The 17,500-nt window shown below is 37.3% G+C and overlaps 1 protein-coding gene across 3 annotated transcripts in view; it reads left to right on the top strand.

Annotated features, from left to right (window-relative positions):
- The window catches only part of Drgx (Dorsal root ganglia homeobox), a 54,379-nt gene that overhangs the window by 30,412 nt on the left and 6,467 nt on the right, over nucleotides 1-17,500 (top strand). For all 3 annotated transcript variants that reach the window (XM_035864851.2, XM_035864852.2, XM_085657876.1), the window contains 3 exons: nucleotides 7,971-8,262; nucleotides 12,520-12,725; nucleotides 17,273-17,500. The exon at nucleotides 17,273-17,500 is cut by the window's right edge and continues 16 nt beyond it. In XM_035864851.2, coding sequence (XP_035720744.1) covers nucleotides 7,971-8,262; nucleotides 12,520-12,725; nucleotides 17,273-17,500 — 726 coding nt within the window. The remainder of the gene's footprint in view (nucleotides 1-7,970; nucleotides 8,263-12,519; nucleotides 12,726-17,272) is intronic.

Here is a 17,500-nt window from a genome sequence, read left to right on the forward strand (position 1 = left end):
CTATTATTAGATCACAAACTGTATGGCGATATTATTTTTACCAAAGATATTATTTTTACAACATTTTTATCATTCACCGACATTGATACTTCGTTTAATCGATAAAACAAATTGATATAGGTAAACAATTTTATTGAAAACTTTTATTGAAAGATTATAAATATAAATATATACTTGCTGTCAAGATATCTAAGATATTCAATGCACAAAACAAAAAACAGGAGAAAATTTTAATTAAAAAAAAATAAAAATAAAATAAATTAATTAAATAAAAAAAAAAAAATAAAAAAAAAATAAACAAAAAAAAAGGAGAAAATTTTAATTGCAGTCAATCGATAATAAAAAAATAAAATAAAAAAAATAAAAAATAAAAAGATAATAATAATAATAACAATAAAATGCAGTAGAAATAAAATAAAACGATAATAATCAAGTGTAATAATAACAAAACGATTACTTTCATTGTTCCCATTTGTAATTCGACGTAAGATGACGATTTTATATTTCATGATCTTGACGATTGTGTAAACGTCGTCAATAAAGAAGGGTTCATTAGCCCCACAGAACGATCATCGTCCCGTGTCATTGTTTTTTCAAAACATAAGAGAACAAAGGGTGGGACGGTACTCGTAGAGCACGGTCCTCGTGCGAAGGAGCTGCGACGTGTCCGGAAGGAGGGAGGGAACTCAGGATATCGTGATGTTTCCCCTTGGAATCGTCGAGAGCGCGAATGCACCCGCCCACCCTTTTAGAGACTTCTAAAGGGCAGATATTCGCTGTGACATCGAACAAAGTGATACTTCTTTATCCATTTCTCTCTCTCTTTCTCTCTTTCTCTCTTTCATCACTTCTCTATCTCCTCCTGCCCATCTATGGTGTCTTCTCGAAAACTATTTATCATGTACCCTCCTTTCACCCTCTCAATTAAGAATGTATATATACATGCACATCAAGTATCATGGAAGAAACGACCGTGCCGATTTCGTTGCGCTCGATGGCCCGAAAGGTCCAGTTCCGCTTCCGGACGTGCCTTCGTCCATTCAAGCTGCATTTATGGCCCTTAAATATCCTCCATTCTCCCCTAGAACGCCAACGATAAAAGAACTCTCTTTCTCTCTCTCTCTCTCTCTCTCTCTCTCTCTCTCTCTCTCTCTTTCTTTCTCTCTCTCTCTGTGGCGTTCAATGTATCTTATTTTCCTTGGTTTCTAACTAATCGTTTAGTGTGCAAAAAAAAAAACCAAAAAGAAAGGAAAGAAAGAAAAAAGAAAGGGAAAGAAAAAAAAATATTACATGATGAAGAACGAATCGAGAATTTAAGGCACGAATATTTCCATATTTTTGGAGTATGAATAAAACAATATAAAAGGGGAATATTTTCCCGTCACATGGATCTGACCTTTCAAGGCAGTAAATGTAACTTGAAAAAAGGAATATATAATACTTACACACACACATATATATATATATATATATATCCGTATAGTAACGTCAACGTAATGATCTTCTCCTTTACGTCTCCGCATAATTTTCAGGACTTTGCCTTTAAACCAATAGCAACGGGGGAGTCGTAGGAAAGGGTGAGGTGAGGAGTCAAGGGGTTGCTTGAACGTGTGCGAGTAAAGAGGTTAGGGCACGGGAGAGCAATACCGCATGCAAAGTTAACCTCCATTAAATGCGTTAACTCAGCGACGAGCATGCTCCGATGCGCTTAACCAAAATACATTACACCGCACTCGACGTGCTACGGAAGAGGCGATATCTATATCATATATGTAAGTGTGTGTGTGTGTGTGTGTATATATGTATGTATGTATGTATATATATATATGTATGTATATATGTATGTATATATGTATGTATATATGTATGTATATATGTATGTATGTATATATGTATGTATGTATGTATGTATGTGCGTACATATGTATATATATATGTTGTGTGTTCGTTATTCGCACCACTCGTATGTGTGTTAGCTATTACGATAAATCCAACTGGTACCTATGGTTGTTTTGTTTTCCTTAAATTTTTTCTCTTTTTCCTTTTCTGTTCTCTTTTCTTTTTTCTTTCTTTCTTTTTTCCTTCTTTTTTTCTTTTTTTATTATTTTTATTTTTTTTTTATTTTTAAAAGAAAAAGTACAATAACTGATATGGAATAAATTACATATCCGTTGAATAAATAATTTCTCCTTTCTTTATTTAAATCCATTAGTAACAAGTTCCATTAGAAAAATGCTGCGTCATTGAGGATGAGGCAAAAAGCATATTTGCAAAAGTTAACCCTCATTGTACGCGTTTGACTTGTTCGAGACGGACGCGTTTCGATGTGGCCAACCGAAATACATTAGACATTGTCCTTGTCATTGTTGTCATCGTCATCATCGTCATCGTCGTAGTTGTCTTTGTTATCATCATCATCATCATTATCATCGTCGCCATCGTCGTCGTTGTCGGCGTAGTTGTCGTCGTCGTCGTTTTTGCTTTTGTCGTTGTAGTTGTCATAGTCATTGTCATAGTCGTTTACGAAGAAGACGTGTATAGCGATGTTAGTAAGGAACGATTCATATATTCTTCCTTCTAACTAATTGTTCGTCGCGATCGTCGAGACGAGATGACCGAACCGCATATATTTACCCACAGTTCGTTTCGTCCTCGATTTCTCTTCAACGAGATGACATTACGTGCTCTTAACCTTTTAACCGTTCATGCCGTAATATCATTTAAGAAGCCAATGTATGTACAATTGCGTTATATACAGTGCGAGGTGCGCGCGCGCGCGCACGCGTTTGTGTGTGTGTGTGTGTGTGCATGTGTGGTTTTTTTTGGCGCGCGTCGATATATTCATATACATGCATACATATATATACATATATATATACATACATACATATATATATATATATATATATATATATATATATATATATGTACGCACGTGTTTACACACCATAAATGTACACGAGTCTCACGCACTTTTCTTTTGATCCGTAAGATCATTAAATTGCTGACAATGAGTCAAAAATTGAGTCCATCAAACGTATTTCTTACGTCACGTTGAAAAAAAGAAAGAAAAATATCAATACCTGATTACGCGTACGTACATATGTATGTACGTATATACAGAAAGAAAAAAAATTGATGATGTAATAAAAATAGTTCTTTTTTTGTCCTTTTCTTTTTTTTTTTAGTTATTGTTAGATAGCCCGTTGATCCCGCATACTCTTTCGTCGAGCGGGAGCGAAGGGCTCTCTTAATTTACGAGAGAGAAGATGCTTATTAAATTGTGTCATCCTCGAATAAGGGCTAACGCGCTGCATCCAATTTGTGCTGCTTAATTAATTCTCTCCAATACATCACGGGGACCGACCAATAAAGAAACCAGGACCCGACGATGACAACGAGCGACGATGCCACCACAATATTGTCCCTAATGAAATCTTCGTTAATCGCGTCTTCTTCGAGTTTTCTAACGCACACGATGTTCGGTCAATTCGATCCTTGAGAATTTTTAAAAAGTTCGTGATAAAGTTTGATGATTTAATTGGATTTTAATGAAAGTATTCGTGTATATTTCGTCTGCGTATGCACGCGCGCGCGTGTATAAATGTGTGGATGAATGTGTGCACGTACGCGATACTCTACTTTTTTTTTGTACTTATTAAGAAATACTTAAAGATCACGATTTTTCTTTTACTTTAACGAAGAACGATATCGATTTTTCGTGATCGAATATGACAACGTACTTTATTGAATTGCTCTCGAGACAATGCGGTAAACAGGGCGAGTTATGCTAACAGGATTTATTCAAGAATTGATGGAGATGTATTGAGTTAGGCATACTCAGCTTAACAGCTCTAATCGTACATTATATAGTCATCGTAGCCGCAACGTACTTACATTATTATCAAGCCGTACACATATACACATATACACATATGAATACATACATACATACATACATAAATATGTATATATATATATATATATATATATATATATATATTATATATGTATCTATGTAATGGAAAGGTTCGCGTTATGTAATACGGCGTGGATAACGAATCGTTTTTTTTACGATTGCATGATCCATTCTTGTGTTGTTGTTTCTTTTTTATTCCTTTTTTTTATTCGTTTTTTTTTTAATTTTCTTCATTTTTTATTTTTTTATTTTTTTTTTCCCCACTTTGAATCTTCACTCCTAAAAAGATCCAGACGAGCTGTATCTTTATGTAACTCTTACTTCAATTATGGCCGCGGCATGTGCATCGACTTTCTTTGGTATGCGGCCGTGCGGTCGCCCTCGTAATTCCGTTATTCGCCGGCTAGAAAAGAATATGTCAGCAATTGGTGCAAATTGAGATAATTTAATGGAAAACTACATTTTTAAATTGAGCAATTACGTCGATTATCCGAGCGCCAATCACAGTGCATTGCGAGGCGACGAACTAAAGCTTTGCTGTGAGACCGTCAAATTGGAAATACTTATTTTTTTGTTTGTTTCTGTTTTCTTTCCTCTTTCGTTTTCTTCTTCCCTTTTTTTTTTCCTTTTTTTCCTTCCTCTTAATTATATCGCAAAATTTTATCGGAGACAAAATTGTTGTTAGATCGATTGAAATTCCTTTTCTTTCTTTTTTTCTCTTTTTGATGTTTCATTTTATTTCATATAAATAAAATCGAAACACAATCGTTTTGAAAACAAATCGAAACACGATCGTTTTGATATAACGTAAATAATAATAGAATGGAAGGATAATTAGTAAATTATCGGGATTAATTGCGATTCGTACTATTTGCGCAATGGCGTGGCGGTAGAACGCGTGCAATTGTCGTCGCGTGCCGAATTATTGGATGTTGACGTCATCGGGCCACTAGTCAGAGAGAGGGAGAGTAAGAGAGAAAGGGAGAGAGAGAGAGAGAGAGAGAGAGAGAGAGAGAGAGAGAGAGAATCGGCGTCGCTTTGGTAGTAATTGCCGACGCCAATTATGCAATTAACAAGTGCGTTGTAATGAACACGGAATCAGACGCGTTCGCTTTCTTAGCCGATGCTTTTCGCAAAACATTTCGCACTTTCGTTTTAACAATTCCGTCCTTCTACGTCGTTTCTAATCTTTCCACGATTGATTTATCAAAAGATTTTTGGCAATAACAAATACTGTTCGCTTGTCAAAAAGCGAACATCATTTCTTTTTTCTTTTTGCACAATATAAACGGAAAATATAATTTTTCTTGAAATAAAAAAAAGAAAGAAAAGAAGGAACAAACAAAAAAGTAAGCAAACGAAATAAACAAATAATTGCCTTTATTCGAATATAACTTTTACAATCATCGTTCTAATCGTCTCGAAACGATTTTAAAATAAAAATATTCTTTAAATTGTTCGGTCAATTTGAAGAATTACCTGAAGAAAATGGAATGTTTAAATGCTTTTTTTCTTTTCTTTTTTTTTTTTTTCTTAGATAAGAAACGCGAAATAATGTTCGTCCGAACGAACGCGTGTAACAAATCGGATGCGACTGCGTCGACGTGTAAATAGCGGACGAAAGGCAAAGTAACCGCAATCCCTTCAGCCCTTATGGGTCGCGTAGAAGAGTAGTCGGAAGCAATCGGATGATCGCACAATAAAACACTGGCATAATGTTTCGTCCGGGTGGTTGAACACCGCAAATACATCTTTCGACCGCATGCTGGTCTATTTTGGGAAAGGGGATGGGACGTTGTGCGTTCCCCTAGACTTTTGAAACTGAGAAAAAAAGAGAGAGAGGGTGAGAGAGAAGAAGGAAGGGATGATGAGACGATGTTGGTGGTAGCCCTGACAGAATTCGCTCTTTTGCTCGAGGGACACCCGTAGGCGCCCTTCGTGGATTAGCCTCGCTACATTTCGTCCCTTCTGTCGGTGCGTATGTTCCATCGTTATGCACCTAACATAAGTTCGGTTATAGTGCAAAGCCAAAGAACGAAAGTGGCTGGCCTTTGACGTTTGATAATATCTAATCATTCTTTTTTTTTTTTTATTTTATTTTCTTTACTTTCTTTCTTTCGCTTTTTTTAAATTTTTATATTCGAAATGAATCGTCGAACGTATCTGAATTTTTTCTCTCCCGCCCATCATCTCTCCTTCCCTCCTTAGGAAAAGAAGTATATTTATTTCCTGTTAAAAAGAAAAGAAGAAAAACAAGAACGAAAAAAAGAAATGAAATTGACATTTGAAGGACAAAGAAACGGAAGGTCCAACAACGGTAGGTCCTGATTACTGATGGTACTTAATTCGTTGTCGCGTAAAGTTGCACGGACGAAACGAAAATTGCTTGAATTTCATTAAGTTTGGCAGCAATTACTTTTGATGACCGACACGCGAACGTAATTACGTTGGTGCAAGGGTCTGGAGGGAGAGAAGGGTAATAATTCGCTAATATCAATTTCAAATTTCAATTAGTATCATCTCGACATCCGCCTCTATCTCTGTTCCTGGACCCCACAGGAGCACGCCATGATCTAAAATTCAATTTGTCCCTTCGTACCCGAAGCCGCAATGAGAGAGAGAGAGAGAGAAAGAGAGAGAGAGAGAGAGAAAGAGAGAGAGAGAGAAAGAGAGAGAGATAGATAGATAGATAGATAGATAGATAGAGAGAGAGAGAGAGAGAGAGAGAGAGAGAGAGAGAGAGAGAGAGAGAGCTGAGCAGAAGAAGAGCGAGAGAGATATGTATATATATTGAGATAGCAGCAAGAGGGGGATTGTTATAAAGAGGGGGCACGGAAACGAGATATGGATATGTATGTGTCACATGTATATGATGTCTCAAAAGACTCTAAAACTTATATTTACGTCATTTTCATCCCATTTTTCTTTACTTTTCTCATCAATGTGTGTGTGTGTGTGTGTGTGTATGTACGTGTATATATATATATATATATATATGTATACTTTCAAATCTCTTTTACCTCGAAACTTTTTTTTTTATATCTCCAATTAATGACCCTAACGATAAGAATTTTTTTGGTCGAAAAAATCTCATTGGTGTATTATAATATATTTGTCGTTATTATGAGAGGTAAGAGGATCTACTCGATAAATAGATCTACTACTAAAATGTCTAAGCGAGATTAGGGAAGAAGAAAGCGGCCGGATACAGTTTGTATATGATATGTTTCTAAAGGCACTCGCGTGTACGTTCCCATTATATAAAGCGAGATACGGCCCTGTAAGGCACGCGCATGCGCGACACACATGCCGACCCATTATAAATTGATAACTCAGCCGTTTATTAAGTTCCACGACCGATGCCCGCTTAGGCAAAGAGCCCTCTCTATGCTCTTGCTCTTCGCTTTCTACCTCTCCCTCTCGTTGGCAGAACTCCAACCCCCTCCCCTCCCCTTCTCTTATCCACCAACCACCCACCCACCCTACATCACATCCCCCACCATCACTACAAGCACCATCACCACTGCTACAGATACATACATTATTTATTTATGAGAGTTTACAATCCCTCTAATGGGGATCGGCGTAATCGGCCATCCAGCCATCCTCTCTTTCTCTCTCTCTCCCTCTCTCTCTCTCTCTTTCGATTCTACACTCATCCTCTTCTTCCATTTTCTCAAACATACTCTCTTTCTCTTTTTATATTTCTATCTTTCTTTTAATCATATTTCCTCTCCCTCAGGTTCGGAAAATCGGTCGTCCATATAAGCCGAACTCCAAGATTTCCACTTCTTTTTTTTTCCACTTCTTTCTTCTTCTTCTTTCTCTTCTTTTCCTCCCTTCGAAAGAGAAGTATGAAAGAGAAAGAGAGAGAGAGAGAGAGAGAGAGAGAGAGAAAGAGAGAGAAAAGACTCTTCCTTATTTCTTACGGAACGTCACTTCTCGTAAATTCATCAAGAGGAGAGTTAATTTTTCTGAGAATTCTTTCTTCGAGAGAAAGAGATAGATAGACAGAGAGAAGAAGTCAATTAAAGAACCCGCATTGTTGCAGATTGGATCTGTTCACGCGCATCAGACGAATAACCATCAGCATCAACATCTTCAACAACAACAGCAACAGCAACAACAGCAACAGCAACAACAGCAGCAACAAACGCAGCAGTCTTTGCAACAACAACAAACGTCGAGCCAATCGCAAGTGCCTGGTGGGGGAGGGGGTGGAGGGCCGGGGGGTGGGACGGTGGCCAGGGCCGGAGGAATGTTCTGCTACCACTGCCCCCCTGGTCTTCCGGCACCAAGGCTTCCACCGTCTTTGGAGTATCCCTTCGCGCCGACTCACCCTTGTAAGTTCAATCCCTATTATCTTGTCTTTCTTCTTGTTAAATTTTCTTCCCCTCCCTCGATTCGCATTAATTTGAAATTAAAATTAAAATTGGTGAGAGAAAAAAAAATTGAATAAAGAAAACAAAGAGAGAAAGAAAAAAAAAGAAAGAAAGAAAGAAAGAAAGAAAGAAAGTAAAAAGAAGAAGAAAAGAGAAACGAGAAACAAGAAACGTTTTTTTCATCAAAGGAACTAAAATTAATATCCACCATTTCTCTCTGTTCTTTTAATTCGATAAATATGATTGTACGATTATTCACGATAAAATTTATATCGCACGAGGGTTTGACTTTCGAGTTTATGCGACCGTAGGAAAAGTTTTACATTTTTCAAACGGCTCGAGTACGCATATACCATCCCTCTTAATTTTCCCAAGAGTGTCCCGACACTCTGTTCTGTAAAAAATATTACTTTTCAATGGCGATTTAAAGGAGGAGACTCGTGGATATGCGATGTTGATGATAAATTATGTAGGATGGAATAATATGAGAGAAGATAGAAAATCGTGTTGGAAAGCGGTGAACAGAATATATCTCTGTATGTCTGCGTCAGATAGAGGTAGTGAGAGAGTGAGAGTGAAAGAGAAAGAGAAAGAGAGAGAGAGAGAGAGAGAGAGTGAGAGAGAGAGAGGGAGGGAGCGTGAAAGAGAGAAGAGGATAGTGTTACCGGATTGATTGTGCGGCACTTGCTCTGGCGGAACACATCGATGAAGTTACATTACCGACTAGACCGAGTTACGCAAAGTGGACGCTACAAACTGGACGGTCGCTAAACTTAATTTGCACTTCGAACCAACTTCCGGTTAAACCGCGTCTCGACTATAAAGCCGCCTGACTGAAACTTGGACGGTAGTTTGCTTATTCACTGATCGTTTTCCAAGTCGAATTCCGTCTTGCTGCTAGGAATCGACAGCATGAATAAACTCAGAAAACTGTGTGTCTTTTTCCTTCTTTTCTCGACTTCCTCCTTCTTCTCCTTCTTTAAACCCAGCCCCCGCATCCTTTTATCCCCAAACTCCTCAGTTTACCGTTTAGAGAATTTATTGGGATAACTGAGCAACGATGAAAACGTCGGACGTTCCTTAAATCGAATTATCCTTTGAGAAAAGGAGGCTAGAACTTCTCGCGTTAATTATTTACGCAATTATACCGCAGTGATTTTTCAAACTTTTCAAGTAATCCGATACGATCAGTAATCGAAGAACGGTATGATAACTATAAACTAATAACCGTTAGTATAATTAATTAATTGAACGAATATAATCAATAAATCAAATAAACGTTAGGAAATGAAATTGAAATTGATGATAAAGATCAAACTGTCAAAAGATCGAAATTATCGAATTAGAGTGAGAGAAAAAGAGAAAGAGAGAGAGGGAGAGAGAGAGAGAGAGAGAGAGTATAATTATTATTGAAAGGGGGTTGTATACCGTAGAAATATTATTTTATCCGGCGCGCTCTTTTTAAAATAGGACTTTGAAGATTTTCGATCGCGCATCAGTACCGTATGCGGTAGATGATTGAACAAATGACCTCGACGGAGAGAAACACAGAGAGAGAAAGAGAGAGAAAGAGAGAGAGAGAGAGAGAGAGAGAGAGAAAGAGAGAAGGGGAAAGGAGGGTGGTGGGTGTCCTCAGGGACGTCCGGGCACCCTTCCAACTCCCTGATTCCCCCCGTTGCCACTGCTCCAGGCCCCTCTTTGCCCCCCGTTGGGATAAACAGATTAGGTAACTACGTGATAAGTCGGTAAGTGGGTTCACTCCGGCCCACGGTCCAGACCTACCGACATTCGCTCTAACATCTAACTACCTCGTTAGTGTCATTAGTAACGGTCGGGGTGTCATTAGATTTCGTTCTACGTGTAGTTTTTCTACGGAACATTCTCCTCTATCTCTATTTCGAGTAAGAGAATGTTGTTCGGAATAGTTCCTTGATCAGAGCCGTGACCTGCAAAGTAATCCTAGAGTAGAAACTTGATTTTTCTATAAGAATTCTAACCGATTAGTTTCTAATTCTTACGCGATTCTTAACGATTGAAAAATCTTTCTCTCTCTCTCTCTCTCTCTCTCTCTCTCTCTCTTTCTCTTTCTCTTTCTCTTTCTCTTTCTCTCTCTCTCTCTCCCTCTCTCTATCAAGAAAAAAAAGTAAAAAAAAAGTAAAAAAAAAATGGAAACGTGTTAGGAACAAAGTAAACTCAAAATCAAATTTGATGAAGTAAAAAAGAAGAGAGGGCATAAAAGTGGATGAAGCCTGGTAAATAAATGTACTGGTGTCCCAAACTGAAATCCACTCAAGATCTTAGATTAGAGTCGGGCCAAGGTAAAGCTGGGATCCAGACAACTCATACAACTCATCGAGAGTCGGCTTAATCCAATTTATTAGTATACCCGGAGTACCGAACGGAGTCGGGTTTTGCCAACGACTTTTGCACTTGCGCACTCCTACACTCTTATCCGTCGTTCTATCCTGTCTGTATCTTCATTCAACGTGGCATAAACTAAGATAACTTAGATCAAAAATTTTCTTACCGAATCATATACGAATTTGCAGATTTATTTTTTGCCTTTTAATAATCATAAGATCTTATAATAATTTAGCTATCATTATGATTTTTGTATCATATTATACGATCATATCATGAAAGAACAAAAGGGTAATTAATTTTTCGGGATTGATGAAAAGAAATAAAGAAAAAGTAAGGACGTCATTGACAATTATTCAACAACAACTTTTTCTCGTTATTCACGTATCGAATTTTTTACAATCGTCGCATCATCGAATTCATGCTCGTTTTAATCATTTCTCATCACGTTTTAATTATTTTCCATGCTCTAACGACTTCTATTGGTTTAAAAACTTCTTTTTAATTCTTACTGATCTTTTTTTTTAACTCTTAGTGATCTGTAAAAAGAATTAATAATAATAATAATAATAATAATAATAATAATAATAATAATAATAATAATAATAATAAAAGAAAAAGAAAAAGAGTAAAAAATAAACGATATCGAAGGCACGTGTTACGACAAAAAAGTTAATAAATCGATTAAGCGTGTCGCTGCGAAACGCAAATTAAATTAAAATTAAAATTAAAAATAGATTTAAATTAAAAAATTACAAATAAAAATACATGAATGATGGAATGACAATTTCTCTTTTTTTCTTTCAAATCTCTTTTCATAAATGTTTTTATCTTCGATAATATAGAAACATTTATATGCACACATTAATGAGAATTTGTCTAGTGTGGATTTATATATAAAAAGAAAAAAAAAAGAAAACAAGAAAAAAAACTAAAAGGAAAAGAAACTTTTGAAATTCTTTTTACATTTAAAATCGTTATGATTCCACCAGGCAATAACGTACTTTTCTCGATAGTCTCTCTTTTCTTTTCTTTTTTTTTTTGTTTTTTCTTTTGTTTTTTGTTTTTTCTTTTTTAGGATTTTTCACGATCTAACCGTAAAGTCGCGTTTCATTTTTCCAGTAATTCTATCATGCCGAAAACGAAAACGATAGAGAAAAAAAAAGAGAGATAGAAAGAGAAAGAGAAAGAGAAAGAGAGAGAGAGAGAGAAAGAGAGAAAAGAGAGAAGAGAGAACAGAAGAGAAGAGAAGAGAAGAGAAGAGAGAACGAATTGCATGAATTTTTATGAGTTTAGGAAATTAATTTGTGTTTTTCGTTAAGCCTTGGCTTAGCGCCGTGGTAATTAATTGCGCTGATTGCTTTGCATCATTGATGAGCGGTTCCGGGTTTCGTAATATCCATTCTCTCTCCCTCTTTCTCTTCTATCTATACTCGGTAATGTTTCTACCTCTCATTCTCTTCCATTCGCGTTTCTATATAAACCATTGGTACGTTCGAAGCTTTTGGTAAATCGCTTATTTTGGATTTCCGCGCTATATAACAGGACCCTTTCGTTGTAATCGTTTGGAAAATCTAAAATTGAAATTGATCTGTGTTTCTCTCTTTCTCTTTCTCTCTCTCTCTCTCTCTTTCTCTTTCTCTCTGTCTCTACAGATATTAACGAGGAGATACATCTATATCTCTTTTTAATTAATCTCTTTGATAATCGGATCGATCTTTACCATATAAGTATCTAATACGTATACATATATGTATATACGGATATACGTAACCATATATAGGAAAAAAAAAACAAAAGAAAAAAAAAGAAGAGAGAAAAAGAATGATCCGTTTAATTTTTTTTACATTTTTACAGATACAAGTTATTCGGCTTATCATCCGGCCTTGCACGGCGTCGGCGAGGATTCCTTCGTAAGAAGGAAACAACGAAGAAATCGTACGACCTTCACGCTCCAACAATTGGAGGAACTCGAATCAGCGTTCGCACAGACACATTATCCTGACGTCTTTACAAGGGAGGATCTAGCTATGAAGATCAACCTTACGGAGGCCAGAGTTCAGGTGAGATTAAAAATCGTTTATGATATGAAACGGGATCAGCACGAGTGTAACAAAAAAAAAAAAAAACAAAAAGAAGAAAGATAAAAAAGGCTTTGTTTACGTTGCACCTAAGTAACTAAATACGTCCTTCGTAATTTTATTCCCATAACCGTGTCGGCACGAGCCCGGAAAGAGACAGAGAGAGAGAGAGAGAGAGAGAGAGAGAGAGAGAGAGAGAGAGAGAGAGAGAGAAAGGGAGAGAGAGAAAGAAAGAGAAAGAAAGAGAGAGAGAGAGAGAGAGAGCGAATCATAGGAAGAAGCAAGCGAGAGTCGCACCCCTTAGCCCCATGAGGCATACTGACACCCTCGACCTGACGTAATCTCCTGACAGAGTAAGCCGGTAATCTCTGGGATTACTTTGTATTCGCGGCAACGTCCTCCCGGCCATATTTACTCCTGCCGCGGTAATTCGCTCGGAGAATCCACGCAATAGCACCGATTCCCTTTTGAAAATCCTTTTGCCTTTCGTGATAGACCGATGTTATTTCTTATCTTCTATCTATTAACATATTCTCATATCCAGTTATATTTTTATTTTCTTTATTATTCATCGAAATCATGAAAATGATCGGATTTCTCCAATCGACGAGTTTTATTGTTATATCGTAACAAATCGACGTAAAACCCATCGCTTTTTTCTCAATGGTTTCGTAATGATGACATTAATACTGTTAGATCATAATATTGTTAAATTATAAATCATTGTAATTCGAATGTAAAAAATAAGAAATTAAAAAATTTTCAATAACGTAAGAATAATTGGATAACAAAATGTAAAAGAGAAACATTAAAAATGTTTGTTATATGAAAGTATTAATGATTGTTAAACAATGATTTTTCATTAATTTTATAAATAATGCAAAATGACGAAGGGACTACGAACAAATTAAATTCTTTCTCGTTGATTTTAAAGTTAACAAATGTGTACGTGTTTAAGAAAAATTGGATTTTGCAATGAATCGCGATGAAACTATATTAATGAAAATCGGGTCGATCGTTTCTCGTGGTCGTTACAAAAGCGTTGTTACATAATTCATGTAAATTCGACTTTTCTTTTTTTTCTTTTCTTTTTTCTTTTATCTTTTTTTTTTTTTTTGTTTTTTTTTTCATTTTTTCTTTCTTCTTTTTTTATATTAAAAATGTACACCACTTCTATCCGACTTATTTTCAATCTAGGATGCAACCGAATGCATTGCGGTGCGACGTTGTTCATGAATAAATTTCAGTGAAATAAACACATTATTATAAATCATATAACTCATATAAAACGTAATAATTTATTATTATAAGCTCATAATAATGAAAATTCTACATTGTTCCCGCGTGTTACGACCTGCGAAAATCCTGCGATGATGGTTAATGTGTTAAAAGGATCGAGAATAGATATTTCCTAAAAAAGATTTTCTCTTGCGTCAATTTAATATGCATTGTACAAGGGAGGCTAAAAGCCGAGAGAGGTAGATCCGATAGAAGTATATACAATAGGCGAGGCGAAGAGAAAGAGAGAGAGAGAGAGAGAGAGAGAGAGAGAGAGAGAGAAAGAAAGAAAGAGTGAGAGAGAGAGAGAGAGAGAAAGAAAGAGTGAGAGAGAGAGAGAGAGAAGGAGAGAGAGAGAAAGAGACATAGATAGAGAGGCAGGCATGACGTAATTACGGCGCAGACTCATTGTTTCATTAGCAAAGACAAAGGGAATCTGGAATAATGGACAAATAGGCGCGTTTATGTAGTGCCTGTCCTCCTCTTCTACTCCAATTAGTACCTTCTAGGAGGGCGAAGGGGGGCCTTCTGCATCGTTGAGGCACGTTCTAAAGCGCTCGAATCGCGTACACGAATAACCACCGCTGCACACTATCGCGCGCTCAGCATTTATTCAACCTTGCTTTGCTGCCGGCTTACGCTTAGCTAGTGTCGTACACGTCGTAGCGTCTTTTGTTTGTTGTCTCTCTCTCTCTCTCTCTCTCTCTCTCTCTCTTTCTCTCTCTCTCTCTTTCTCTCTCTCTCTCTCTCTCTTTCTATCTTTCTTCCTCTCTCTTCGTGTAGCCCGAGTTATCTATGACAAAAAAAAGCTAAACAAAGAAAAAAAAAGCAAATGGAACAAAAATCATATGGATCAAAATTTATTCGAATCATTTTAATCGTATGGATTATAATTTGTATGAATCATTTTTCAATCGATCTAAAAATATATATATATATATATATTTGAATAAAACTAAGCGTATAGAAATTCGTTCGTTCTTACGTTCGTACATTCGTTCGATAATTTAGATAATTTTCGCATTTACATTTATAATCAATTATAATATCTAAGGAGCTTAAGGAAAAAACGAAGATAGGAAATAATCAAACGAGAGATACTTCTGATCTGTATTTTGACGTATGTATGTATGGTATATATGTACACATGTATGTATGTATGTATGTATGTATCGAACGAATCCAAAGATTTCGTCGCACGTTAAGCGACGAAAGATTAAATACCTCTGGTCCACGGGGAAAGGAGTCCCTGGCCGTGGCCATTATCGACATATTTCGGATTAAATTCGTATTGAAAAGGGATGAAGAACGCGCGTAAGAAGTATAAGAGAAAGAGAGGAAGAAGTACGAACGAGCGCGAGAAGGATATAGGGTAAGAGAGAGAGAGAGAGAGGGAGAGAGAGAGAGAGAGAACGAAACGTTCTACGCTACGAGGTAGTCCCGAGGGAACCACGGCTTTGTTCCCAGCTATTACTCGCCCCCGCAACCCTTAGGATATTATTATATCTCCCCGTCTGCCACCATAGCTACCCCACTCTCCTTTACCACCACCTCCATTCTACCTCTTCCTTCTCTTTTCCGAAACCGTGCTTGCCTTCGAAACCACACCGGCCTGCTGTAGAACCGAGCTCATCGTATTTATTTTATTAAACCATTTCCCAAGCCTCTCTCCCTGCTACTCTCAAGCTACCACTCCTACCCCACGCTCTTCCTCCTCTCGTACCCCCTTCCTCCTTCCCATTCCCCACCTTACTCTCATCCCACTGCGTTCCCTTCACCCGTACCTCTAGTACCCTCCAGACGAAACTTTTGCCGTCGGTATTAATGGTAGTGGTAGTGGTAGCAGGAAGGATAGTAATTTCGAATACTCCTTACTTCGTCCTCCTCGAGGCATTGAATTTTTATAACCGCCAAGGATCGATTCGATATTCGCGTTTACCCTATTTCACACTTAACATTCGCCTACTCTTATCCTCTTTTCGAGATACCATTCACGATATTTATCGATCGTTTAAAAAGCCATGAGAAAAGCGATTTACGATCGGCTTTAAATTTGCTTTCTCTCATGGAAAGCACGTGTAATACCTTACGTACACGTATGCACCTATTTACACATACATACATATGTATATACGTATGTACGTATATATCTGTGTATAATAGATTGTATATTTTAATTCGCGAGACAATGTATAATACGAAGAAAAAAAAGAAGTAAAACAGTGCGCAGATGAAGGAACGAAGGGAACGAAGAGAGTCTCATTTATCAAAAAGAGAAAGAGAGAGACACAGAGAGAAAGAGAGAGAGAGAGAGAGAGAGAGAGAGAGAGAGAGAGAGAGATAGATAAATAGAAGAAGAGGAAAAAGAAAGAAATAAAAAAAGAATAAAAGAACAAAAAGAAAAAGATGAAAAGAAAAAAAAGAAAAAAGAGAAGAAATAAAATAAGCAACGACGAGGAGACCGGGAATATAGCCAGGTATAATAAAGTCTATTTCAGTTGGTATTATGTCAAGTTAGTCTCGTTAGCGGAACTCGAGCTTTTTAAAAAGCACTCGAGGGGCAGTGCTTGCTGTCGGCTCGTTGAACATGCACGACGGAAAAGAGTACCCACGACGATCTTCTCCATGCACGTTCCTGCCTCAGAATGCCACCCGGTACATGCAATTATCCTTGCACATTCGCGAACAAGAGGAGAGATTGTAGGCGCACTCGGTTCCGACTCTTTCTCTTTCTCTTTCTCTCTTTTTTAATGTCTTTCTCTATGTCCCATACTACCTTCCCCCTATTCCCCCTGCCATCTCTATTCTCTCCTACCCCTTCCCCCTACCACCTACTCCCCATCCCTCGCCCACGCCCACGCCCCACCTGCACTACGCCAGCAGTCGTAGGAAACTCAAGCTCGTCGACTTTATTTGAACGTTGTTATTAAATTTTGAATTAGGTTTACAAGCATAAATGGAAGCGATTTCAGGCGAGTCCCAAATGTAAATCCCGTAGCGTGTAAATTTTCGTAAATAAATGAAACGTTTTTATTCGTTAAATCGCCAATCAAAGTTGAGAATATATATCTATGTGTATTTTCACGTCCACATATATATATATATATATATATATATATATATATATATATTTAAATAAGCGATTTTACCGTTTTAACGAGGAAATTACTCGAAAGCATAAATAATAATGGGCTCCATTGGGAGTAATGTTAAAAGTGGAAAAAATAAAAAATACTCTCATATTTTTCCAGGTTTGGTTTCAAAATCGTCGTGCAAAATGGCGGAAAAGCGAGCGGCTGAAAGAGGAACAGCGAAAGCGAGAAGGTGGAAGTGGTGCTGGTGGAGGAACGGGTGGTGGTGGTGGCGGGGGAGGAGGAGGAGGAGGAGTAGGAGGAGGAGGAGGTACTGGAAGCGGCGTAGGCTTGGAAACTTCAGGATTGGCACCACCAACTTCCTCGTCCGCTGGTCCTAGTCCAACT

The sequence above is a fragment of the Vespa mandarinia genome, chromosome 6 (genome assembly GCF_050613455.1).
Source record: "Vespa mandarinia isolate Hongniang chromosome 6, ASM5061345v1, whole genome shotgun sequence".
Taxonomy (NCBI): domain Eukaryota; kingdom Metazoa; phylum Arthropoda; class Insecta; order Hymenoptera; family Vespidae; genus Vespa; species Vespa mandarinia.